Source organism: Eulemur rufifrons, chromosome 17, assembly GCF_041146395.1.
Source record: "Eulemur rufifrons isolate Redbay chromosome 17, OSU_ERuf_1, whole genome shotgun sequence".
In the NCBI taxonomy this organism is placed as follows: domain Eukaryota; kingdom Metazoa; phylum Chordata; class Mammalia; order Primates; family Lemuridae; genus Eulemur; species Eulemur rufifrons.
This window is the reverse complement of record NC_090999.1, coordinates 25,214,964-25,241,483: the sequence shown is the minus strand read 5'-3', so window position 1 is coordinate 25,241,483 and position 26,520 is coordinate 25,214,964. Positions and strand designations below refer to the sequence as shown.

General features: G+C 47.5%; 1 protein-coding gene across 1 annotated transcript; it reads left to right on the top strand.

Moving 5' to 3' along the window:
• Positions 1-1,098: 1,098 nt before the first annotated feature.
• GDNF (glial cell derived neurotrophic factor) lies at positions 1,099-25,115 on the top strand. Its single transcript, XM_069492568.1, has 3 exons — positions 1,099-1,121; positions 5,764-5,940; positions 24,345-25,115. The coding sequence occupies exons 2-3, from the start codon at positions 5,790-5,792 to the stop codon at positions 24,827-24,829; spliced, it is 636 nt and encodes a 211-aa protein (XP_069348669.1). The 5' UTR covers positions 1,099-1,121; positions 5,764-5,789; the 3' UTR covers positions 24,830-25,115.
• Positions 25,116-26,520: the final 1,405 nt, after the last annotated feature.

Below are 26,520 nucleotides of genomic sequence, written 5' to 3'. Positions count from 1 at the left end.
ATAAATTCATCCTAACTCGCAGCGTCCCCTGGCAAACACTCGGCTTCCCTCACTGGGCCGCTCCACATCTCTCCTTCTTGGTGCTAGAACTCCAGCCAGCAGCTCCTCTTCTCGCCGCTGCCTTCTGCCCTGCAGAAAAGCGAGAAGGCGAGACACCCGAGGAGGAAGGAAAGCCTTCGACAGGCGCGAGGAAAGCCCAGTGTAGCCCTCCACCCGGCAGAGCGCCCTCCCTCCGACCGCGGGGCGCAGGGGCGAAGCCTGGCGCGGGCGCCGCGGTCAAGTTCGGATTGCCCCCTTCGGTTGGTCTGAGCGGAGCTCCGCACATTCCTTCGGATCTACCCAGCGAGGAGAAGGCGCGAGCCCGGCGGCGTCTCCACGCGCTCAGCGCTCTCCCCGCAGCCCAGGGAGGGGCGCCTCGCGTCACCCACTTGCACCCTGCGTTCCCACCTCGGAGCTCCAGCGCCTCCTCTCTGCTCTCCTCTCTCTCCCCCACCGCCCGGCCCCGCCGCCGCCTCCCGACCCCTCCCCTCCCAGGGCCCCGCGCCTCCCCTCCCCCACCTCGGCCCCCCAGCCCGGGCTCTCGACGACCAGCCTGCGCTCCTGGCGCCCTCATGTCTTCACGGGACTCCCCGCGCCGGTTGAAGTGGTGTCTCGTTCGGATCTCCAGGCAAGACCTCAGCTCCCGCGGCATCAGACAGGCCCGTCTTGTGCTCCCAGGCACTGCGCCCCGAGGAGGCGCAGAGCGCGGCAGCCGCCGCTGAGCCTCCCGCAGCGTCCCGGGCCCACCGAGCCCCAGCCGAGAGCGCAGCACTCTCAGCCCTGTCATCCCCCACCCAAGACTGCGGCGGCTGCTCGGACCTCAGCTTCTGGGAGTACAGGGGGCCAGGGGGAGTTGTCGTTAGCCCTCGTCTTTCTCCCGGCGGCGGAGGCGGCGGGAGCCCTGGTCGCCGCCTCCTGCGCTCCGTCGCTGCCCCGCGCGACCCCAGGATTGCGAACTCTTGCAGCTGACCTGTTGGGCGGGGCTCCGCGCTCCAGCCATCGGCCCGAATGGGTCTCCTGGTTGGGACTTGGGGCACTTGGAGTTAATGTCCACCTGGGGGTCTGGAGAGACCCGATCCGAGGTAAGTGGGAGAACGAGCCAGGGTGGAGGAGGCGGGTGGCGCCTGCGTCGCCCGCGGGCGCGGCTGGCTGTAAAGAGCCCGGGATAGAGGGACGCGTCTGGACCCCCAGAACAGGCGGTGAGAGTAGAAAGTGGAAAGACTAGAAGGAGCCGAGGCTCCAGGAGGACAGAGGAGAGAGAGAAGTTGAACCGGAGAGGGGCTGACCTTGCGGAGGGCCAGGGTTGCCTTTTCCACGTGGGCAAAGAACTTTGGAACCCCTGATGCCCCTGGACTCCGGAATGCCCAAGAGGGGCAGTTTCCTTCTCTGCAGGGTGCTCCTGTCAAGTTCCAGAACGGTGCGGGCTTGGGTCATCTTTGAACCCACAGCCTCTCTGGAAGTGTCGCAGCAGAGATATTGTCATTGCCAAGAGTTTAACTTACTGTTGAGCTTGTTTTGGTCTGTTCCAAGGGAAAGTGCAGGCCAGAAAGGGATTGCTGCAAAGGTGTTGAGAATCTAAAAATAGAGGGCTCACCTCCTCCCGGAGCGGTCCTGCAAAGCTACATTCCTCGTCCTTTTCATAACCCGGTTGCTTGTACTTTCCTAATGCCCTCAACCCCAGCTAATCATCCCCGTCGAGGTGAGGAGAGGGGAAGCCTTTGGCAGCCCTGGACTCAGGTCTCGGTCTCGAACAGACTCTTGGAACTCCTCAAGGTCTCCACTAAGCCATCAAGGTGATTATTTTAAGGACCTCTTTTCTCTAGTACTCTGTGCCTCCTCCCCAATAACACCCCACCACCAGCACCACCACCACTACCTTACACTACCTCGGGGCTAATTCAGGGATGATTTGGTTTCCAGCCAGTGCAAAGGAGCACTCATTCGGGCCGGGAATGGACTTTCGGGGGGTCTTCCCCAGCCTCCTCGCTTGTTTCGGCTGTGGCAGAATCCGCCTGCAGAGCCGATGTGTGCACCCCGGGGGGGCTGCCCGCCTCAAGCTCACTATGTTTTTGCTCATCGGCGAGGACAAATGCAACTCATCCGGCCTCTGCCGCGGGTGTGTTAGAGCGTGCTCTACTCTTACCCGGTATTTTGAATATATGCTTAAGTATTTCAAGGAAAAGGTGCTGCTTCCAACCACACGCACACACTTTTTCCTGAAAAGCCGTCAAAGTGGGTGCCCCCGGGCTCCCTCCCGGCCCGGACCAAGCCCTCACTGTTTTGCTGCTCCTTCGCTTTGACAGGCGGGTGTCGCCTTTTATCAAGTGGCGAGTGTTGAAGCCCGTCGCGTCCCTAGCCTGCTCCTGAAAGAGATTCGGGTGCTCCAGGACCTGGAACCCAGCTTTGGGCCCTCCAACACACACACCGCCCCCTCCCCGGCTTTCCTTTGAAAGGTGTCCAGCATTCTTTGTCCTTCCTTCATCTTGGGCCCCGCGGTTATGGGAGGTTAGGGGGAGAATACGTCCTCCATCAGTCAAAGACTATTAAGAAAAGCAATAGGTACCCCAGCAATTTCTGTCTTCACCCCAAAAGAAAACCTCCGAGTTTATAGCAAGCCCCTCTCCCCGCCCCACTGCTTCCTTTTTCTCTCCCTGAAACCTGGATCTTGAAGGCAAAGCCCAAACAAACCTCCCAGCCTGCCAGGCACGAGAAGGTGCGGGGGCACTGACGGCGGGAGAGCTCACCGGCTGCGAAGCTGTCACGGCTACGCGGGGAAGGGGTGAGGGGGGTCTAAAAGTAGGTTGCCAAGAAACCAGCTCAGGTGAAGTGCGAAGAAGAAAGCTAGGGAGAAAGAATGGAGGGGTAGAAGCCTGAAAAACAAGGATGCTGATAAGAACATCCACAGGTTCCCAGGCTAATTCGGATTTAGGAAGGATTGTAGAGGGAGTGGTTGTTCTCCAGTTTTATACTGAAAATGACAACGCAGCCTCCCGGCCGCGTGGGCGCTACAGGACTCAGAAGGTTTCTGGTGCCCCCTGGTGCCGGGAACTCGGAAGCGCCCTTCGGCGAGCGGTGGCTTCTGCGGACCCTTCTCCGGCTTTCCCTGGCGTCCTTTCCACCCCAGGCTTGGGACCCGCCTGCTGGAGCCCACGGCGAGCCCCTTTTGCCCTGCCAGGGAGCGTTAGTCCTGAACCGAGAGGGGGACCAGACCGCCAGGCACGACAAAGGGTGCGGGGTCACCTGGTGGAGCCGACTTCGGGAGGAGAGCTTGGTTCCTGCATGTGGCAGCGGGTTAAGCAATTGGCACGAATAGCCACGGCCCATGGTTGCGGGGGAAACCCATCGGGCAGTAGTAGATGTGTTTGGAGAAAGCGATAAAGAGATTGACTGGGAAGCCGCGCGGTGGGGCCCAGATGGACTCCGAGGAAGGCGTCCTAGTAGACCGCCGCGTGCGCCGAGTCCCCAGAACGACATCCCCTTCCCCCGCCCAGCAAATACCGGGAACTAAAGAGCCGCTCCGACAGGAGCCGCCCCGGCGGCACTCGGAGAGAGGAATGCGCCCTCCCCGTCCCGGAGGAGGAGGGGGACCTCTTTGGGGCGCCTGCGGCACCTGGCCGAGGGCGGGAACGGGCGCAGGGAGCCTCCTCTGGCGAGGCGGGGAGTTTTCCACTGCTTCCTCTTTTGCCAGCTTCGCCACACTTCTAATAGAGGATTCCACGTCCAATTAAAAAGCCCTCCGTCGGCCAAGCAGGAAAAAAGGGAAAACCCTTTTAAGACGGAAGGGAAATCTGGTGCTTCTGTTTCATTCTGCTGGCGGGCACCGCGATTTGGGCGCGCATTAACCCCGCGCCTCCCTGCCCCTCTGGACAGCCAGCCATTTCGCACGCACCCGGGAGCTGGCACCGAGGGCGCGGGAGGCCTCGCCTTTGCCCGGTCCCGGCTGCCAAAACGCCTCTCTGTGCTCATTTCGCACCGCCTGGTGCAGTTTTCCTGGGCCTGCGTGCCCGGACCCAGAGCCGATGCTCTTTCCTGGGTTTGCAAGCCAGCCCGCGCGGCAAGAGGCGCTCAGAAATGCAGATCGCACAGAGTTCCTAGTCCCTACACACACCCTAGCCCAACAGCTGCATAGCGAACAAACAGACGTCCAAGGGACGGAAAATGCATTCATCTCCGCAGCAGTGGGAGGTGGAGGCCGAATTAAACGCTTCCCGGGGTGGCCTGCCCCGGGACCCGGGCCAGAGTTCTGGGTAGCTATGAGGAGGAGGACCCTGACAGGGAGGTGGGGTTGCCTAGGAACTAATGAAGAGGAAAGGTGGGTGCTGAGAGTCTTGCATTTACCTGGAAACTTGCCCTCCCCCTTGGCTAAACTTCAGGGAGGTTTACTTGGAATCCGCTATCTTTTGTGGGGGGCGCGGGGGCGGGGAGTGTAGATAATCAACCGCATCAATCTCGTAGTTCCCGCTTGAGAATGCTCTCCGGCTACTAGTCCCCTGGAGACTGGGGCACTGGGATTAGGAAGGGACTGGGTAACACCCCACCTCGAGGTGCCTCTACCCCTCCCCATCTCCTCATTGGCTGGAGCTTGCCCCCAGTTTACACTGCCTTTCTCTTGCCCACTTCCAACTGTGTGGCTCTCCTTTCTAAGAACATGAGGACTAAAAAGCCAAATGGAGCCCACCCCGCCCCCTGTCCCGGGCTGAGAAGAGCTGAGCCCCACTCGGCACGGTCTCAGAGTTTAGGACTCCAGTGCCCGAACGCCTCCGAAGCGTCTGGGACTGGGTGCAGTCGTCCAGGCGTGACAGGGGCGCCAGGAGCCAGCGACTCCTCTGGGAGGGGAAGGGACTAGGGCCAGAATCTCGCCAAACTGCAAAAATCAAATCAAGGGAGGGTTTTCGGGTATGCCACAGAGGATTAAAATTTTCAAGACAGAGGCAATCTTTGCCTAACAGCAATGGTGAAGCATTTATTGAGCGCTCACTTTATGCTCCGTTAGACCTTTTCATGCGTTATTTAACGTTCATAACCTTAAGTGGTGGACGTAGTATTTTAAACCAACTCGATGTTTCAGAAAGTTTAAATAACTTAACCCAGATAGTCCCATACAGGCCCCAAATCTCCACGTCCCTGCTAACTTCTTGTTCTGGCAACTAAATACCTATTAAGGTGGGAAGAATGAAGTGTGGGCGGCGGGCGGGGTGAGGAGTGCCGCGAAGCCTGCCCCCTGCCTAGCTGGAAGCAGGGTCGGGTGGGACCAGGGCGGAGGGGTGCTTTGCTTGATTTATTCCCCAAGAGAAAGACCCGTCCTCGCCTGGATCAAGGGCTCCTTCCGGGCCTACGGGAGCTGCGGGGCAGGGCGGGGAGGGGAGATCTCTGGCTGGGTCGGAGGAATCCTGGTGTCATGGAGTTCGGGAGTTTACTGGAGGGAACAGCGGCCCTGCTCGAAATTCTGACCCCGTGGACTAGATGGTGGAGGAGAAGGATAGCTGCGGCCTGAACCGCGAGTGCGAGCAGTTCCTGGGGCGCTCCGGGGAGGGTAAAGCAAGCGGAGGACTTGGAAGGAGGATGGGGGATCCCGGAGGAAACGCTGGCTGGGGAGGAGAGCGGTGGCAGGTTTGGAGGGGGACGCGGGGACCCACGGGGATGCAGCGCTGGAGGCAGCACCGCAGCCCTGGGCGCCCAGGCCTAACGAGTATTCTGCGGTTCTCCCCCCGCCCGCCCGCGCAGGTGCCGCCGCCGGACGGGACTCTAAGATGAAGTTATGGGATGTCGTGGCTGTCTGCCTGGTGCTGCTCCACACCGCGTCCGCCTTCCCGCTGCCCGCCGGTAAGAGGCCTCCCGAGGCGCCCGCCGAAGACCGCTCCCTTGGCCGCCGCCGCGCGCCCTTCGCGCTGAGCAGTGACTGTAAGAACCGTTCCCTCCCCGCGGGGAGCCGCCGGCGACCCCTCGCACCCCACCCGCCCGCACGCACCCGGAGCCAGCGGTGGCGGCTGTGAGGTCTCCGGACCGTGGGCAAAGCCCGCAGGGATGCGTGGCTGCCCGGAGGCCCCCGCGCACACCGTGCCTGAAAATGACACGTATTGCTTTCCCCAGCTCAGAGGGTGGCGAAGTTTTATGTGATCCTTTTAGCGGTCCCATGAACAAGTACCCTCACCACCACCGCAGGAATACGCACACAGTTGCCCCTTTTCTCCGCTTTCCCACTGTATATACACACTCCCAGGTTTTCTTTCTTCCGAAAAGCCCTTTATCTGTTTCTCTGTGCCTGGCTGTGCTTATTTCTGAAAACTATTGTACTTTCATCCTAAATTGTGCCTGCAAGAAGAGAGGCCGGCTTTTCACAAAACCGAGCCAGAGACAGAGAAAACACAGAAGGGCTTCGATTTCCAAAACAAGCATCTGGGTAGTGTCGAATCTGTTCAGAAAAGTTCCGGTTCTAGAAAGACTTAACCGTAAATAGTGCTGGCTAGGACTAGGGAAAAAGCTGTAGCTCACTCCACATGTGACAATGCTAACTCTTTCTTAAGAAAAGACCGACCGGGTTATTCTTAGTAGAAAATGAGTCTGTGATTTACCTCTCAAAAATTAGCATATTTTAGAAGCAAGCCAATTAGGGCATGTCAATTGTGATTTATGCTCCACTCTTCAGAAGTTTGCTGCTGCGTAAATGGAGGCATGCTACCTTACTAGTTCTAGAGGCTATTGGGGAAGTATGAGGGTAACAAAGGTAGCAATAGACAATTTGACACAACCCCAAAATAAAGCCACAGGGAGCTGTATGTAGCCAGGATACCACCCCTGGCTATTCCTTCTCCTCCCCACCCCCTAGAATTATCCGGCTATTTTGCACTTGAAACATACTGTGGTCATAACTACAATAGAACTCAGGGGCAAGTCAGCCATGTGCTAGGGGTGCCCCAAAACCAGTGGCCTTGGGCTAGGAAACAACCTGATTAATGTGATGTGCTTAGTTTATGCTTCATAAGAGAAACAAAAGCATCTTCTTTCACAAGTCCCAAGAAAGAGAAAAAGCATATTTTTTAATAAAGCAAATTAAGACTTCAAGAGTGATTTAGGGTGAGAAAGAGATCATGGTTGATCCCTTGAAATTAAAGTACCTGTTCCAAGAGTTTCTATTAACTGTATAAACCTGTTTTTAAAGGCTCTCATTTCAATCACAAATTTAGTGTTTCTTCTATAGAAACTTAAATTAAAATGCTCCTAGTGCCATTGTCTTCTGAGCAGTGCCTAGGAGAGCTGAGTAACTGACTCTTCATTCATTGGAACAGCCAAGGTGGATGAGAGGGACAGGAATATGGGGGGAGATAATGGTTCTCAAACCGCGTCCTCCTGGAGAGAAAAATGACTGTGCCTGATTACGAAACCGATTAATTTAGGGAGGCTTAATTGTCATATGAGTGTCCTATCTAGCTAGGCTCATTTAATACTGCCTCCTGCTTCTGGCTCTTCTTTCAACTAAGTTGGTGACTTTGAACAAATTACTTACTTACTTTAGAACTCAAGAACAGTCTGTGACTGTACGAAAAAGGGAGGCCTTTCGGCTCCACAATGCCAGTGCTATGGGATTTGCCCCTAGACCTTCAGGCGCCTATCCTAAGTGTTCTTTAGGAAGAGATTCCTAAGAAGGGACTAGAGTACATTAAAGAATACTGATGTTAGACCTTACCCCAGGAAATTCTGACTTACTCAGTTTGGGGTGTGGCCTGGGCATCTGGATTTTTAGATGTTCCCTCAGATGAGTCTACTGTGCAGCCAGGATTGAATCACTATGGCTTGGTTATACCCTAAGAAGATCTGTAGCTTACATAAGGTACAACCAGTCACAAAGCAAGCAAGTTAGCACTGCTTTGGGGTGGGGGGTTATGTTGTAGGGGAAGGGATTACTTCCCTTTTCCAAAACTGATGCTGTGTCATCAATGGGGGAGATCCTCACTGCTCTATTTACACTTTGAACCAGCAGAACACACCCTATTCTGTTTTGTCTATGGGAAGACCCACTAGATCTTAGAGGAAACCTGAAAGATGTTCCCAAAGAGAAGCCGAGCTGCATTCTAAGCCAAATTGACTTCTTTCCAGGTATGTTCAATTCGGTAGCAAGCTGTCAGTGCAGGGAAGGCAAAATAATGACAGTGTGCAGACTTTGAACACTCCACCAGTGTCAACATGCCTCTGTCACAATGCTGACATTTATATCCTGCACCGTACACAGTGCAACTGGTTAAGGCTTATGTAGAAAAACTTTAAGTCACTGCATTTCATTTAAAAATAGAAAGTACCATAAATTCTGGTTCCTCTAGTTCCCTTCAAACGCTTGTAACTTAGTGATTGAACAAAAGATCTTTTGTGCCATGTTAACAGTCATTCTGCACTTTTCAAACAGGAACTATTTGGACTATACCTGGTCTGCACGCTCACCTGTGAGACCCCATGTATTCTGCTGGTTCCAATGTAAATGAAACATTCAGTATTCTATTCCTAGTATTATTTTAGTGTGAACTAACCAAATAGAATTTGTAATTTGGCTAACTTACTTGCCTAGAGGTCGGCTATAAAGTAAATGGTCCATGGCTGCCTCCTGTAGCAGCTTCTAACCTGTCTAAACTCAAGGAATTGTGATTTTCCTTTGGGGCACCCAAGACTTTTCTTTTGCTATCTTTGTTCATTTATTTTGCTTTTTGCCAGTACCTCTCCAAAGGACAATTAGAACAGGTGTGAGGAATCTACAAGGTGAAACTTTCAGATGTCATAACATTTTAGAGCTGAAAGGAAATCCCTTCTGTCCTGAGACCTAAAGAGGTAAATCAACTTGTCCAAAGTGCTAGAGTTCCATGATAGCAGGAGGCAGGTCTGCTGAAGCTGGGACCAGTTTCCCCGAACCCCTGAAATGGGGAAGGGGAAAACACTTTATGTGGGATGAAGGTCTTCAGCTAATGATTAAGACCATACTGCACAAGATTGTCTGAATTTATTGAAGGTTCATTCACTGTTGTCATATTCCATATCTCAACTCTAAATGTATTTCACAGATGCATAAAGTGCATGTGGTTTGAAAAATTTGCTATCTAAATGCACATATTCATTCAACAAATAGTTAATGTATGCCTGGATGTGCTAGGCACTGTCCTAGGTACTAGGGATACCTTGAAATGCCTAACAGAGAAAAGTCCCTGCCCTCACGGAACATAGTTTCTAGTAAATGTACATGAAAAACTAAACATGAAAGACCCTTGGGCTGGAAGGTGGGCTTAATTTTTTGTACCACTGGAAGCCAATTATTAATAGAAGGGACATTGAGCATTGTTAAATTGTAATTACAGGTAATTCTCAAGTTATTGTAATATAATGGGATTATAATCCACCAGCTTGGCAGCAGGTCACAAAATTGCCTATAGAAACAATCTTTTAAGTCAAGTTATTGAGTTCTCATGCTACCCCACAAAAACCTATGTAAGCCATGATACAGCTGAACTATAATTCACAATATTACCAGGTGAGCATCTCTGCCCTTGGTGCTGCATCCCATAATCTGCAGAAGGAAGGCATAGAACAAGAAATCAGGGGGGGTTGACAAATAAGAGCTCAAGGTAACACATATCAGAATAGAGTTTGGCTCTCAGCCTTGCCGCCTAACCAAGATGTTAAGCTGTGCTTTAACATCTCTTACACCTCATTTCCTCACTGTAAAATAGAGATAATAGCAAACCTGCCTCATGGGGTTGGTGTGAGGGTTAAATGAGATATTGCTTTGTAAAAACCTGTGCTCCATGAATAGGAATCATAGTTATTATTTTCCATCCTCCTACTTCCAGTGACTTCTCCCTGGGCACCCAATGAACTGACTTCTGCCATGCCAACTGCCAGGATGCTGCTCTAAATGGGGGAATTTCAAGCAGCACAACACAGCACAGAGTGAAAGAAATGCAGGCCTTGCGGGGAGGCTATTTTGGGCCCCGCAGTTGGTTGGTCAGCACGTAGGCAGGCCAGTCTTGTCTGGGATTCTGCCCCTGGGTCAGCTGCCCCTAGCTCTTCCCTGGTTTCACAGCTCTGTCCCTTCCCCTGTTTCTGGGCCTGCATATTTCCTGTGGAATTTTTCCCACCAGACTCCCATGGTCATGTTAGGGAGACCTTCTTCACCCATGGGAAGAAGGGAGCTGGAGCAGGGTGAGATCCTTCTAAGGAAGTGATAAGAGGGTTGTGAGTTGGAGGCTACCTGTATTGAGATGGAGCATTTCTGTTGTTAATGATCCCAACTGGATATTTACTTTGCTTCATAAACCCAGCAAAAAACTTTTAGTAAACTTTAGTAAACCCCCCACCATTATACAGCTAAGGAAGCTTATAGTGCAACAAGCTGGTTAAATGTTCCAAGTTTTCAAATCTGATATTATGAGATATAGATTTCAGGATAAATGAGCACTATCCATCTATCACTTCTAATTGTTTAGGGACTGTATGAATGAACAATACTATAACAAAGCACCTAAGCTGAAAAGGGGGTCTGCCCCTTGGGGAGGGTCTCTTGTAATCAAGAAATAACGTATCAGACTCTTTTCAGAGACATTGATTCCTTACTTGAGATCTGAGACCAACATCTCACTCTAGCCCCAGTCTGGAAACCTATTTCAAACTGTTATTGTTTAGAGAAATCTATTTAAGGCTTAATTTGAATTGGCCAATCTTAGGACCTTAGGTCGACCAATCCAAGAGGCACAACAATATGCTCAAAATATTATCCTTTAGCTAATAAAAAAATAAAAGCTATCTGGCATTTTCCTATCCTAATGTCCCTTTGATCTTTGTTTATTTAGTACTCATGGTACATAGCACCTTCATTTGATTAAAATACTTGCTCTTTAATTAATCACTTGAACTCAATCAAGAAACAAGTGCAGCAGGCACCTGTAGTCCCAACTACTCAGGAAGCTGAGGCAGGAGGATCACTTGAGCCCAGGAGTTCAAGTCCAGCCTGGGCAGCACAGAGAGATCTCCATTTCAAAAAAAGAAAAAGAAGCAGCAAGTATTAAACATCTTTCATGTGCTAAATACTATGCAGCTTCAAAAAGGCTACATTTTGAACTTTGAAATAGCTTGTGATCTAGATGTAAACTATAGATAGCTGAATGGGCTGATGGGTGGATGGGTGGGCAGATCATCAGTGAGACAGACAGATACATGAGAGGGTTTATGTTAGCTATGGTCACAGCAAGAATGCCTAGCAATGAGGTCACTGGGATTGGGAGATCACAGCAGGAAAGAATTCAGGGAAGAGGGAGGATTTGACCTGGTGCTTGAAAAATGGTATTGGGAAGGGAAAAGAATAGGAAAGGGGGACATTCCAGACTAGGGAGCAGCATGGGAAAATTTGTGACCATGGTATGGAGAAGGGGTAGGTGGTAGACATGAGGAGGAGGACAGATCAGTCTCTAAGTACTAGGAAGAAGTGCTGAGAAGTGGTGGGAAATATAAGATATCTTGGTAGGTGGTATCTAGATTATGGGACACTATAAAATCCAGGAAAAGAAGGTGTTTGCTGCTCTGATTTCCATAGCGGTGGGGTGCCTCTAGAGCAGGCAGGTGACAGCAAGTGGGATCTTGCTTCAAAGCTGACTTGGAGCAAAGGTTACCTAAATACCCAGGCTGCTCATAAGTGGGGTCTATAGCACAGGTCTATCTTTTATTTTGAAGTATTGTGTTCTTATTTTAAAAAATCTTCCAAGCATAGGCACAGTTGAATCAACCTATTAGCCCTAAACTAAGTGAATAATAAAGTTAGTGTCATAGCGCCTCTTAATTATCCATATGGTTAACTCAGTTTTGAACAAATAGGTTTATATCTTGTCCTGAAATCAAGTCAGTTTGAGCCCTACTGGATAAGAGGAGAGACTATTATCCCCATTTTACAGGTGAAGAAATGAAACCTAGAGAGTTGTTCCAGGTCATAAATATAGTAAGTAGTGAAGCCAGAATGCAAACCTCAGACTTCCAGTTCCAAAGCCAGTATTTTTTTACTTCATACAGACTTTGTGCCCAACTTAGTAGATTAAGAAAGCATAAACATTTGGCTTGCTGAAAATATACTCAATAAGCCTAAAACACATATTTCCAGGAAAATCAAATGAGCAAGTGAATAGAAAGGAGAAGTAGAGACTATTAAATTCCTTTACACTATTAAATCTTTGTTTTTTTAATTTCTATTTGGGCCACAGTGGGCCTAGGCCAGCATTATTAATGGCTACTTCAAAGTCCAGATCCAGGACATTTTAAGAAGAGAAACATGAATTTCTCTAAGTATTCCTATAACATTGATGCTTTTGCAATATAAGAAGCCTCCCTCACTCTTTGCTGCAAAGCAAGGTCTCCTTAAGTGCCTGGTAGGCAGACAGCTTTTGGAAGGCCTTGTGGAGATACGAGTTCTCAGCCCCCTCCCATTCTGCCCAGGAAGGGGGGACATCCACATGGACACCAAGTGTGACTGTACAAGTGCTGCGATGGCCTATGGCCTCGGTGGAAACAGAAGTTGGCTTGCATGAGCAGAGTTTGAGTCACCACTGGGAAACAACTAGTTAGCTCACTAGAGGCAAAACACTTTTGTATGACTTTCATAAGATAACTGAAGTGGAAAAGCATGGTTTTAAAAGTCCATGGTCTTCAACTTTTTTTGCCTGCAAACCTACAAATAAGAATGTTGAAAAATGATTGTACATTTTGAAGTTTTCTAAAATTTTTCCTCCTAAATTTAAATAGTTGTACCAGATACCATTTCCAGCCTTTTTGGGAACTGTATGTATATGCTTTAAACATACTTTTGGCAAAACCATGTACCTGCAAATTTAGTTTATTCAATACATGGAAAACTATCAAACTAATCAGTTCAAATCAATTGGCATTTCTATCAGAAAAGATCTGACTTCATTTTCAATTCAAATACGTTTGTTAACATACACCCTCTGGCAACCAGCGCCCTTCTGGGTCCTAGTTATAAGGAGAATCGATGGATGGGTGGATGGACAGACAAGCAGATAGAGCACCACGGCCTGCCATGAGAGCCCGGCCAGGATGAAACGTGGGCCCACCCGCTTCAGCATTGCTTGGTTTGGTTTATTTATAGTGTCTTTCTCAGAAATGTTCATAGTACAACACCCACATGCCCGTCACTAAGATTGACCTCATTTTAGCATTTTGCCTCATTTTTTTCCTGAACCATTTGAGAATTTGTTGCAAATGTCATAACATTAAATACTCCAGCATGTACCTTCTAAGAACAAGGACAATGTCTTATATAACCACAATTCTGTTATCAGTCTCAGGAAACTTAACATTGATATAATACTGTCATCCAATAGATCAAATGTGGCAATAATGTTCTTTATGGATTTTTTTTAATCCACGACCACAAATTGCATTTGACTATCTGGTCTCTTTATTCTTCCTTAATCTAGAATGGTTCCCCCATGATGTTGACATTTTTGAAAAGTTTAGGCTCTCTTGCCTGCTGTTTCCCAGACTGCCTTTCAGTTTGGCTTTGTCTGATCATTTCCACGTGATCAGATTCAGGTTAACATCCTTGGAATACTCTGTTAGTGATGCTGTGTCCTCACATGAGGAGCACAATAAGACCTTGTCCCAGGAGCCATGCACACCTGAAGGCCTTTGTACTCACCTGAAGGTGCTTATCCCGGGGCAGAGCCCCACAGCAGAGTGAATGGGGTGAGTGAGAAGCACACAGCCTCTCAGTAAGGTTGAGGGGGATTGGAAAAGGGGACATGGGCCAGGAGAACCAGCAGCAGGAGCTTTTGCAGGCAGACCAGCTTTAGGACACAGCACATGTAGAAGTGGAGGAAATGGACACTGGTTCCCTGAAAACTTCTCATAGGTGCTGCAGAAAGTCTTCATGTACCCCCAGAGGGACATGGGCCTCTGTTTGAAGACACTGCTTTAAACTACAGAGTACACAGAAACATTGTTATGGGCTGTGGGACCTGTTGACATTTGTGTGGTCAATTGTCAGGCATTTTAAGGAACACAGACTCCCAAGACAGGCCTGCACCTTCTGCCCACAGACCACCATGCCAGGGGCTGCAGGCCATGGACAGAGGGCTCGCCTCTGCAGAGAACATGCTGGACTAAAAAAGAGCCAGTGTCTGGATCTCCTTTGGGGTAATCTTATTTCTTCTAGAGACCATACAGTTGATCTTTGTGCTGCTGCCCCCTGGGTAAGCATCACTGAAGGATTATCTCAGCCATGACAACCACGCTGACTGACTTTAGGCACCATTTGTTAAATGCTTTCTGTGGGGCCAGGTACTGAGCTGAAATCTTTTCTTATAGTATCACATTAATCTTTTTTTTTTTTTTTCCGAGATAGGATCTCACTCTGTTGCCCAGCTAAAGTGCAGCTGTGTCATCATAGCTCATTGCAATCTCAAACTCCTGGACTAAGAGATCCTCCTGCCTCAGCCTCCCGAGTAGCTAGGGCTGCAGGTGCATGTCACCATGCCCGGCTAATGTTTCTATTTTTTGTAGAAACAGGATCTTCCTATATTGCTCAGGCTGTTCTGAAACTCTTGGCCTCAAGCAATCCTCCCACCTCAGCCTCACAAAGTGCTGGGATTACAGGCATAAGTCACCACTCCAGCCTTATGATATTAATCTTGACCTGAAGGTAAAGGCGTGACTATCCCCATTTTAAAGATGGGGAGATCCGGGCTTACAGGGTTAAGCAACTTAGGGTCTGGGCCCAGGGCAGCCTGAGTGCAGCACTCAGGCCTGTCACCCTGCCCAAGATCACCTCGTGCCAGCCCAGGACACTCTGATGTAACCCTCTGCCTGCATCAAAAAGTCAGCAAAGAGAAAAATCAGGCAATGGGGCTGCGCAAACGCAGTGGTTTTAGAATGATACCCATATCCGATTACCTGAAGAGTCTTTGAGATTCCAGTAAATTGATTCACTGGGGGTAGAAAGTCCCTCCTCATATCTGACCACAGGAATCTATCAAACAAGTTCAAATGATAAAGAACATTTTTTCACCCTCTTGTTTTCCTGTCATCCTCTCTTAGTCCCCCCTTCTTCTTACCCAAATCACTAAGGCCCTCAACCTTCCTTTCAGCCACTGTTCAGCTGGTCCCCAAGGGCTGAGGGAAGTTGAGTACAAAATCCCAGTGGGATTCTCGACTCTCGGGCTGGGGGCAGGGTTTTGCCAGGACAAAGCAGAGAGTTTTTACCGGGTTCCTTTGGAGTCTTCCCTCGCTCACCTGCCTCTGGTAACACCACAGGGATTATTTTCCCTAGTGGATTTTTGTGCACTTAATTTTACTGAGTAACTCTCTCGCTCTTCCCTGTTAAGTTTTTTATAAGGACGGCAGCAGAGCTCATGGTGTGTGCTCATTAGTGTGGGGTGTTTACAACCCACTGTGGAGTGCTTTTAGCTCACACCAGGTGTTCATGGACTAGCTGACAAATGAACACCCTGTTGGGTGTTTTCCTGACTTAAAAGCAAAAGAAGGACATTTTGCCTCCAGGGGGACCATGCTGTATTAGTGTAAAATTATTAGCATAACAATAATAAAAGCATGGACCGCATGCATAGAAATCAGAGCAAGGCAGTCTCAGCGGGAAGCTGAGTAGCAAAAGGAATATACTGCCTGTGTCTCCCTGAGTGGGGTTTTCTGGCTATTCGTGTTCATGCAGTAATTTCCAGTGCATTTATTACAAGTTTTCTTAGTTGAGTTATAGGATAACAGTTCAAGGTATAAGCATAACTAGCAAGTGCGTGCAGTGTTGGTCAGAGAGGGTGGAGATGGTAAATAATATGGCATTTGGGTGGGCAAAGTGGTTTTTAAAAGTATACCCAACACTCTTTTTTCTATATTCTGGAGTGTTTTGCATTCTGATTGGTCTTTTTCCTCAGCCTTGAGAGAATCCAGAAATGCTTTTTTAGAACAACAAAACATTGATGTTTTTACAACACAAATACTTTTCAAATAAACCGATGTCATGCCTTATTGTCAACAAACCAGTGGTCATGGAGAGACTGCGCTGGTAGCTCTGGAAATGGTTACAGTGACTTAGTAAATTGCCTCAGCTGCCCATTGTTTTTAGGAAAATAGATGCTGTGGACCCTGCTTGAAGTTAACTCAAGAGCAGCCTATAATCAGGACATTCTACCTATCGCCAGATGAGTTCTGTGTCCAAAATAGGAAAGCGAGAATGGTCATTACATAAGATGCATCAGCCTTCAGTGCTTAGTGACCTGTGGCCTTTTTTTAAAAAAATTAATTCAAATAAGTGGCAATGTCATCACTTGTAAATAGTAGCAGATGACAAAACTACAGAATTTTTCAGAGAACTGGAACATTCTCATGGATGCACACTGCACATGTTAGAGGTCCCTAAGGTTAAAAAAGAGAAAGCATTGACAGCACATCGAACGGCTTCCAGGACGAGCTGTGGGGCTCTCTCCACCCATTTTGTGCCAGTGGCAGTGAGTGATTCTAGCTTTGGAGCCATGAGCAGGGTATGACCTAAACATACTTGAAGCAGCAAAAACAGAAATGAACAAAATCGAGATTCTAAGAAAATGGCAAGTTTAGTATTGGAGTTTTGGGTGATGGAGACCGAGGGAATTATAGCATGCTGGGGCGGTACGTCCTGTCAGAGGTCATGGGGTCTGTCTCTATTTTTACAGATGGAAGCTGAGGTTTAAGAATGCCCCGCACTAGAATCCGGATGTTTTCAGATGCAAATACAGGGTCCTCTACACACCTTTTCATCTCTCTTAAATAGGGCACAGGAAGATGACTTGACAATTTGAGAGCCTGTTGGTGGTGATTATTTTAAACGTAGCAGAGATGCTGAGCCAAGAGGTAAACAGAAGAGGCTGAGTACTGCTAGGTCCTAAAATACCTCCTGTGGGGCTTCAAGGGGCCCGTGCTGCTGGCAGCTGAGCTGAGTGCTGCTGGGACATCAGCCGAAGGTGGTCTTCTCCCTGACGGAGGTGACCGAAAACCCATGTCTGGCAGAACTTTCCGGCCAAGACTTAGACTGTCTGCTTCTTAGGGCCCCAGAGCTGGGGAGAGCCCCGGAGAGCATGGAGTTGACCCGGGAAGGGTTAAGCGACTAGTCCAAGGTCACGGGGCTGGTCAGGGACTGACCCAGGACTGAAATCCAGGCCTCTGTCCTCTCCAGCTCTGCAGCAAGAGCCTCGTCATTTGGTGCCAGAGTGAGTTTGAGGAGCTTCCGGAGAGGGGCCTGTGTGTCTGAATCTGCCGCCGCGCTGGCTGCTGCTTTTCCGGTTTTAACTGGGAAATGGCCAGATCCGCCTTAGAGTGATATGCAAGAACCAGGACACGGGAGAGATGCCCCTGAATGGCATGGCTTTTCCCTTTTCAGAGGCAATTTACTGTCTTCTGTGGCCCACGGCAGCCTAACTTTAGGATCTGCTTAATATACCCAACTTCATACTGGATTTTTCAATAGAAAGTGTGTTTCTCGCTTCCTGTTCTGAATTTGGTAAATGTGTATAGGTGAAACCAGCACATCTTGCACTTGTTTCAGAGTAATTACCACATGCCGCAAGACTTGGAAAGCACCTGGTGGTAGAATTTGGGGGCAGCAGGCAGCAGCAGAACGAATTTGAGCTTTGAAGCTGAACCAAGTCCACCTTTACTAGTCATGTGGCCTTGAGCAAATGTTTGTCTTCTCTGAGCCTCAGTTTCCCAAGCTGTAAAGTGGAGATAATATTTGGTCCTTACTTTAGCCTTGCAGGGAGGTTGTCAGGTTTAAAGTTAATGTTGTGTGAAAGTAGGTATCTATTCCACCTTTATATCGGTAATATTTTTTAGTGCTTCAAAGAAGCTATTATTTAAGGTATAGCCTGATGAAATCTTGCAATGTGAGGAATGTTAAAAGTAAGACTCAGCCATGTAGTTCTTATTATAATATTTCAATATTAGGGAAAGAAAATCATGTTTCTATCTTATCGAAAGGCTAAAATAACTTACTCCCCCCCCAAAATGATATTAGTTAGGATTCTGCTTGAAAAGTTACATCAGTCCTAGGCTGATCTTTTCTTTTCATATAAATATGTATGTAAATGTGTGTGTCTGTGTGTAGACACATATGTATGCAAGTGTGTGTGTGTGTGTGTGTGTGTGTATAGAGAGAACTTCTATTTTTCAGATACTTGGCCTACAGAGCAATTTATACTTTACCTGCAGTATAGGTAGGCAAAGAATACCAGATTAAAGGTCTTGAGCCACCAGGCAGGAAGCTCCACATGTCAGCACGGACTGCTCAGCACCTTGGCAGCCAGGTGCAGCATTCTGTGGCCTCCCACCCAGCGTCCAACCCCAGCCCAGAGCTGGCAGTTCCCAGACCGAGAGCACCTAGGTGCTAGTTCCAGACATACCTCTCACCTGTGTGGCCGTGGCTCGGGCAGCAGCTCACCCCTATGAACTCCAGCATGTTATCTCTTGCTCTTCCAGACATAGAAGCTGGACGCTTTACAGTGACGTGGAAAGCGTATCCCTCTCAGAGCAAGAAAGACCCGGACCACCTCCCTGAGGCCCCTGCATCCGCCGAGCCCGGCCTGGAAGACCTCTTTTCTCAGAGAGAGACACTGTAGTACTAGGGTCAGGCCTTCTCTTTCCTGAGACCCTCAGAGCCTCAGAGACCTTCCCTCTGTCCTTGGAGCCCCCTCCCACTCTGGGTAAGGAGCTGTGTCCTCACTGCTTTGTCCTTCATGGACAACCTCATGCTGCCCCCTTCTTGGGCCCACAGACTGAAGGCGGCTCAGACCCCCAGCCTGGCCAGAGTGAGGAGGACACAACCCAGCTATGAATAGAAAAATGACCCTTTGATTTAAATATAGTTAACCTGTACTGTTTTTTTAAGAGAAATTTGATATTTTAGGAAAATACTTTGTCCACTGATGCCTGCTTAACCAAGGTAATGTTCTGAATTATGTAACTTTTAGTTCAGCTATTCATGGCAGTACTCTGAGCCCTCACCACTGTTCCTATAAAAACTCAGTTGACTTTACAAAATAGTCACTATCCTAGTCCTTTGTTCCTGAGATGACATTACTATTTTTGCCCCCGTAATCAAGGGAGGCAAAGGCTGCAGTGAACGGTTTGTTCCCAGAGTTGTGCCCCAGTACAAGGTTTCATTTGTTTAAATAACACTGTTTATATAAAGGACACATCAAAGTTGAAATATTTTAAATAGAATAATGCCAAAATATTTGGTTGCACTCTGAAGAATGACTTAAATGCATTTGAGCATTTTGAATTTTCAAAAACTTTAGCTTTTAGGCAGACATGTTTTCCAAGATATATTGTCCAAGTGGAACTGGGAAATGAGCAATTGTTTGCCCTATTTTTTTTTAAATGATGCTCCTCTTTTGTGGTTTGCAAATATTTTACTATCAAAGTTAATACTAATGAGGGCTGTTTGTGTAGCTGACATCCTGCCAAGCCCCTTTATAGGATGAGGAAAAGTGATACGCCTTTAAGTGTTAATTTAGGGAACTAATCCAAACCCAAAGCCGTCTTCTTTGCCCTCAGCTCTGTGAGTTCCTGCAGGACTGGTGCAGCTCTGTTCATCACCGGGACTCTCTTGCCTGGGCTGGTTAGAGGCTTCTGCAGAGTTCTTGAGGCCAGGCTCGGTGAGTTTGCCGGCACGCCTTTGCAGAGACTCTGTCTGTGAATGAACTCAGCTGGCATCTAAAGGCCTGGAATTAGGAATTTAGTTACTTCATGGTTTGAAAAATATAGTGTTGCCCTTTCCTAGCTTCTAGAATTCATACCCATGTAAAAATTTCAGCATAAATATTTGTTGTTCTATATTTCAAGAATGTGAAAGAGGAAGAAATGCCTGCAGCTCAGTAAGAGTCGCCTATGGCCTGAACTTGGGGCTTAAACAATATTTCCACATTAGCAACGAGGTCTGAGGGAGATTTTCCCATCAAAGGGAGGAGTTCTCATTAGCCACATGCCAGGAAGCTGCTCTTTTTTTTTTTTGAACAGACTGTTTTTTAGAGCAGTTTTAGGTTCATAGCAAAATTGAAAGGAGGGTACAGAGAGTTCTATACCCCCGCCCCCAGCACTTTCATAATCTCCCTCCTTATCAATATCCCCACCAGACAGGTACGTTTGTTACAACTGAGGAACGTACACTGACATATCATAATCACCCAAAGTCCACAGTTTACATTGGAGTTCGCTCTTGGTGTGGTACATGCTGTGGGTTTGGACAAATTTATTATGACACGTATCCACCACTACCAGGAAGCCTTTTAACACAGGGTTAGTAATCTGTTCACCACATCATTCAAAATCATGAGTGGTTTGTGCATTCATATTGCTATATGGGTCACCCTGAAAAGGCCAAGTGGAATTTAAAATAAGGAAAAAGGGACTAAACTTTCCATAATGAAGTATAAGTATGTCCCAAATATTGCAATATTTGAGATTATTTATATCAAAATTTTATTCACTATTTACCAAAATTCAAATTTAACTGGGCATTCTGTACTTTATCTGGCAAAAAAAAAAAAAGTCATGCAGTCAAAATGTCTTTAAAAGGGGGAGGAGGGAGTGTTTCCTGAGAACTTGGAAAGTACCCAGAGGTAAATAAGACTGTAAGTGCTGCCTCAAATCCTTATCATAACTCTAGCAATATGGAATTATGTCGCTTATATAAATTAATGAGTCTCTAAACCAGTGTGAGTTGAACATTTACAACTCAAATGTTTTCCCATTAGCTTATGTTAAAATTTTAGTGATGTTTCATACTCACTTCTGATTAATCTTCAGTTGGTTATTAATCTTAACTTTTTATGTTCCCAGGTTCCTAAATTAATGATCTATTCAGGAATTTTTGACTAGAGCCCAGGGAGCCCATGGTGTGAGTTCTTTTGTGAAACAAAGTCTTTTTTATTTTTTGGAATTTGAAGGCTCTTGTATTTTGATTAATCACCCCTAATATATCTGTTTTATAAGTTCAGATTTCTATACAAGCACGGTTTTTTGAAACTGGGCACACCTGTATTTATTTCCTCTTTAATAAGTTATTGAAAGAAATCACAAAGAGCATTTTAAAAATGAGTCGTTTTTAAAAATAAGTAGTTTGTTTCTTTAAATCAGAGTGATTTAAAGGTTTTTGTTTTGTTTTGTTTTTAAAGAAAATTTCCTAAAGCCAGTCCAGTTAGAAAGCAGTCCAAAGGAAAGGACAAATTAAGAATGCTGTCCCGATCTCCCAGGCCCCCTTGAGAAAGCAGGAGGCTCAGGATGAGGTGCCATGAGAGTTAACCCTTTAAAGCTGCAGGAAGCCGGGGAGAGAAGGTCAGTTTGGAGATGGTTCTTCAGCAGTCAGGTGGGCAACGACTGTGCCATTCGGGGCAGAATGGCCTTTCCAGGTGATGTGGGATGTTTATTTCGGAGGCTTTCATTTCATAATGATGCAGTTCTCAGCTGAAGTCCTGGTGTCCCCTTGAAAAATTAAGAACTCTTGCTTTCCACCTCTTAAAGTGACCTGGTTCATTTAGCCTACAGTTATGAAGGCCTCCAGGGACCAGACCCTACTCTAGGCACTTGGGATCCATCAGGGAACAAGCCTAAGTTTCTGCCTCTTGGAGTGGACATTGCATCAGAGAAGAAAGATGATGAATACCAAACCTAAGAAATAAGTTTGATAGTGTGTTAGAAAGTAGTAAGGATTGTACTGGGAGTGGGGGAGAGCAGGCAGCGGACCTGGATTGCGGGTTGGAGAGGGATTGTGTCCTAAACAGGGAGGTCAGAGTAGGACTTGTTGACTGTGGCATTTGAGCAAAGACTTGAAGGAGATATAGGAGTGGCCACAGGGAACAGCTAGCACAAAGGCCCCGAGTCCCTGGCTGTTTGAGCTGTGGTTCTCTGTCCAGATGATTTTGCCCCCAGGGAACATTTGCAAAGACTAGAGACACTTTAGTTTGTCATGGCTTGGTTGGAGTAGGGGGGAAGGATGCTACTAGCCTCTGCTGGGTACAAGCCAGGGATGCAACTAAACACCCTATAATGCACAGGATAACCTCCCACGACAAAGACTAATTCAGGTTGAGACCGGTTTGGGGAACAGTAAGGAAGCCAGGGCAGCTGGAGGGGAGAGAGTAGGAGGAAAAGAGGGGGCCAGAGGTAAGGAAGGCTGGAGGAGTGGGGCGGCCAGGTCAGGCTGGGCCTTACAGGGCAGTGTGGACTTTGGCTTTTATTCCAAGAGGATCAGGGAGCCTTTGGAGCATTTTCAGTGGAGGGGGGTATGATCTGAGTTACTTTTCTTTTTTCTTTTTTTTTTTTTTTGTTTGAGACAGTCTCATTCTGTGGCCCTGGGTAGAGTGCCGTGACATCATCTACAACCTCAAACTCCTGGGCTCAAGGGATCCTCCTGCCTCAGCCTCCCGAGTAGCTGGGACTACAGACGTGCACTACCATGACTGGCTAATTTTTCTATTTTTAGTAGAAACAGGGTCTTGCTCTTGCTCAGGCTGGTCTCTAACTCCTGAGCTCAAGAGATCCTCCCGCCTCTGCCTCCCAGAGTGCTAGGATTACAGGTGTGAGCCACCTCCCCCAGCCTGATCTGAGTTACCATTTTAAGAGTATCTCTCTGGGTGCTGGGTGGGGTAAGGGTGGAATGAGGGAGACTAGTTTAGGGGCCATTGTGGTTATCCAGACAAGAAATGGTGGGGCTTCAGCCAGGGCAGAACCAGCTTTGTGACTTCTGGTCAGCCAAACCAGCCAGTGCTAAATTTCAGATATCAAGCAATGAGGCATTCTTGGGATTCCAATCCCCAATCTTTTCATTATTATATATTTTATATACCATACACACACATATATGTGGTTATGTTGCTTTAGCTAGATTTTGTTCTACATATAGGATACTTGATAAGTTTTAATAATTAAATAGGTTAGGTTTATGACAAAACAATTCGACGTAGGTTAGACACAATGTAATCTTTCTATGTTTTAACACAGTCTTGGCAAAGAATCTTTACTCTTGCTAACAACTCTTCTGAGGTCTATTTCTCCAAGCCACTTATAACCCTAAATATACTATTAACAAATTATCTGAAAATGAGGTGAGGGGAGCATAAACAGCCTGATACCTAATAAGTAGGAGTTTAAATTGTTTTCCTCTTTTAGAAATGTATTAAATTGTTCCAATAGTTACTTTTCTCTTACTTGATCGGCCAAAGCAAATGCCAAAATATGGCAGAAAACACCAAGAGATTCATCCTTTTACCAAAGGTCCCAGACATCTTAATGCCCCCTCCTGGTTCCTCCATGTGATCTCCCTAAAGGGCACATCTCTTCTGCCTGCAGCGAGTGGGAGCCGTGTGACAGCCTGCAGCAGAGGCTGGACCTCACCCCTGCAGTGAGGGCTGCATCTAATGACATCTCATTTCATTTATTGCTGTGATACATTTAAATGCCATTGGACAGTATCAGTGGACTTTTATTAAAGTCATGCTGTTGAAAGGAAGTGGTAAATGAGTCTCTTTGTTAGTGAACTAAAAGCTGTTTTTCCATTCCTTAATGTTTTTTAAGGAAGTTTTAAAATATATTTGCCTTCCTGAGCTCTTCGTTTGTTCTGGTCTTGTCCCCCTCAGCTGTGCAGAGCTGGGGAGATTTCAGCGAAGAGCACTCAGTATTCCAGATGAAAGTAGCAATGTTGGAAGACTTCACCTTTTTTCATTCTCTAAGATGGTGTTTCTCAAAGTTTGGTCCAAGGATCATCGACATCAGAATCCCTCGAGGGCTTATTAAAAATGCAGATTCCTTGGCTCCGCTCCAGCCAGAGTAACCCAGGGTCTCCAGGGGTAGGGCCAGGAATCTGCATTTCAGTGAGCCTCCAGGCCATTTTCCTGCTTGCTCACATTTGAGAACTACCACTCTAGGTTATGTGACCGGGCAAGAAAAATGGCCTTAGAGGATGGGCCTGCTCACAGCGACCTCTCTATTGACTTGTTAAAAATGGCAGATGGTATTAAAATGAACACTATGCTTCTAAGGATTTGTTTACTACAAGGAAGTGTGTCATCACCACATTAGTCTCCTCTTCCAACTAAGTCATCTTTCTTCTATGCATTTTAGCCTCTGTTCTTGGAGGATTACAGTGGACACTTGGCTTAAGTGGCTGATAGTTTTGCTGTGGTTCCAATTCTGGCTGACTTTAGGGGGCACTTTGATCTAGAAGACTGCTTGAAATGATCATTGTTATCTCATGTGACATTTTCTGTTTTCTTGTTGAACAGCAAATATGCCAGAGGATTATCCTGATCAGTTTGATGATGTCATGGATTTCATTCAAGCCACCATTAAAAGACTGAAAAGGTCACCAGATAAACAAATGGCAGTGCTTCCTAGAAGAGAGCGGCATCGGCAGGCTGCAGCTGCCAACCCGGAGAATTCCAGAGGAAAAGGTCGGAGAGGCCAGAAGGGCAAAAATCGGGGTTGTGTCTTAACTGCAATACATTTAAATGTCACTGACTTGGGTTTGGGCTACGAAACCAAGGAGGAACTTATTTTTAGATACTGCAGCGGCTCTTGCGATGCAGCTGAGACAATGTATGACAAAATATTAAAAAACTTATCCAGAAATAGAAGGCTGGTGAGTGACAGAGTAGGGCAGGCATGTTGCAGACCCATTGCCTTCGATGACGACCTGTCGTTTTTAGATGATAACCTGGTTTACCATATTCTAAGAAAGCATTCCGCTAAAAGATGTGGATGTATCTGACTCCGGCTCCAGAGACTGCTGTGTATTGCATTCCTGCTACAGTGCAAAGAAAGGGACCAAGGTTCCCAGGAAATGTTTGCCCAGAATGGAAGATGAGGACCAAGGAGGCGGAGGCTGAGGAGGAGGAGGAGGAGGAAGAGGAGGAGGAAGGCAGCCGTCGTGGGAGCCTGGTAGGGGGAGATCCAGCTACAGAAAACTGGACAGGAGAGAGATAAAACGGCCGTCTGCACTCTCCAGGACGGCAGCCGATGTCAGCAGAAGCTCAGGGCTGATGTTCCTGGTTGGCTGTTGCCATCGTTTCAGCTGATACAGTCCACCGTCACCGATCACGGGCGCAATTGCGGATGCACTCAAAGAACCAAACCAGTGTATCTTCTGTGGTTTGTTTTCACATGTCTGAAGACACCAGGGAAACGGTAATCTTGGTGTCACTCCTCATCATTACGTTTTACTGCTGAAAGTAAGAAGGGTTATATTTCTGTCACTCAGTGGAGACATACCCCGGAAAGGAGAGGAAAAGAAAAAAAAAAAAAAAAAGCAAAGACACAAGAGATAATAACCTTTGAATTTGAAAGCTGAGGCCTGAGGTCTACTACAACCAGCGTTTTTGTGAATGGTCGGAGATTGATTTTGAACATGGTGTGTGGGGTGGGAAGAAATTGGCTAGGAACCAAAAAGGCTGTGCTCATGATTAAAACCAAACCTGAAGGTATTTCCTTTATGTCCTTGGAAACAGGAAACCAATTGTGGTTTTCGGCCGCATTCTTACAGGAGAGAGATAGGGAAGGCCCCCGCCGCCCTGGGCAGGGGGAGCCGCCTCAGGTCTGTGGGTTTACAGAGAGACAGATGTTACATACATACCCAGCTCCGTTGATGCGTGGTCACCAGTGACCAGAGAAGCTACTCGATGCAATGCATCTGTTTCAGATACAGAAATATAGAGAAGAATATTTATTGAGATTTAAGTTATTGTTATTTATTACCGTTCACTAATGAGTTTCTCTTTTTTCCCTTATTTATTAAAGTTTCTTTTCAAAGGTGCCAAAGTACATGTGCTCGCAAAATGCAAAGAAAGGTGACAAAAGGAAATTTGAATTGGGAACAAGGGTCCATGCTTTTCAAAGTATTAAAAAGCTTTTCGCTAGGCAAAAATCACTTACTTTACCTTTTTAAGAAAATCCCTCATTAATTTCCCTCAGATTTCAGCATTTTTCCCAGTTAAAAAAAGAAATGTTAGAGGAGCATGCTGGCAGGCCCCCTTCCTGGAGGCAGCAGAGACCACTGGCACTTGGCTTAGTCCTTCGTTGCTCTATCACTGAACTGAAGTGCTCCACCTTCTGTCCTATTTAAGCTCTTACTCCCCTCCACGTGTATCTATAATATGCATGACCATATATATGAAAGGTTAAATTCCTCTTAGTAGGTAGTCCAGAATTTAATGTTGACCTAAAAGTAAAGTGACTCTTCCTCCATCCTTGCCCCCCACCGCTTTCCTAACTACCAGCCACCCAGTGCAGCTGAGGGTCACACGGACAGCCTCCCAGGAGGGGGTTCAAGGCCTGTGGCTGTCGCCTGGGGCCCGAAGCCGTCCACCCAATTGCTCCCTAGGAAGAAGGTGGCTGAGAAGGGTGCTGAGGAAGCCACGTGGGCCAGCGTGTCCACGCACAGAGCCTCGAGCTCAGAGTGCGCCA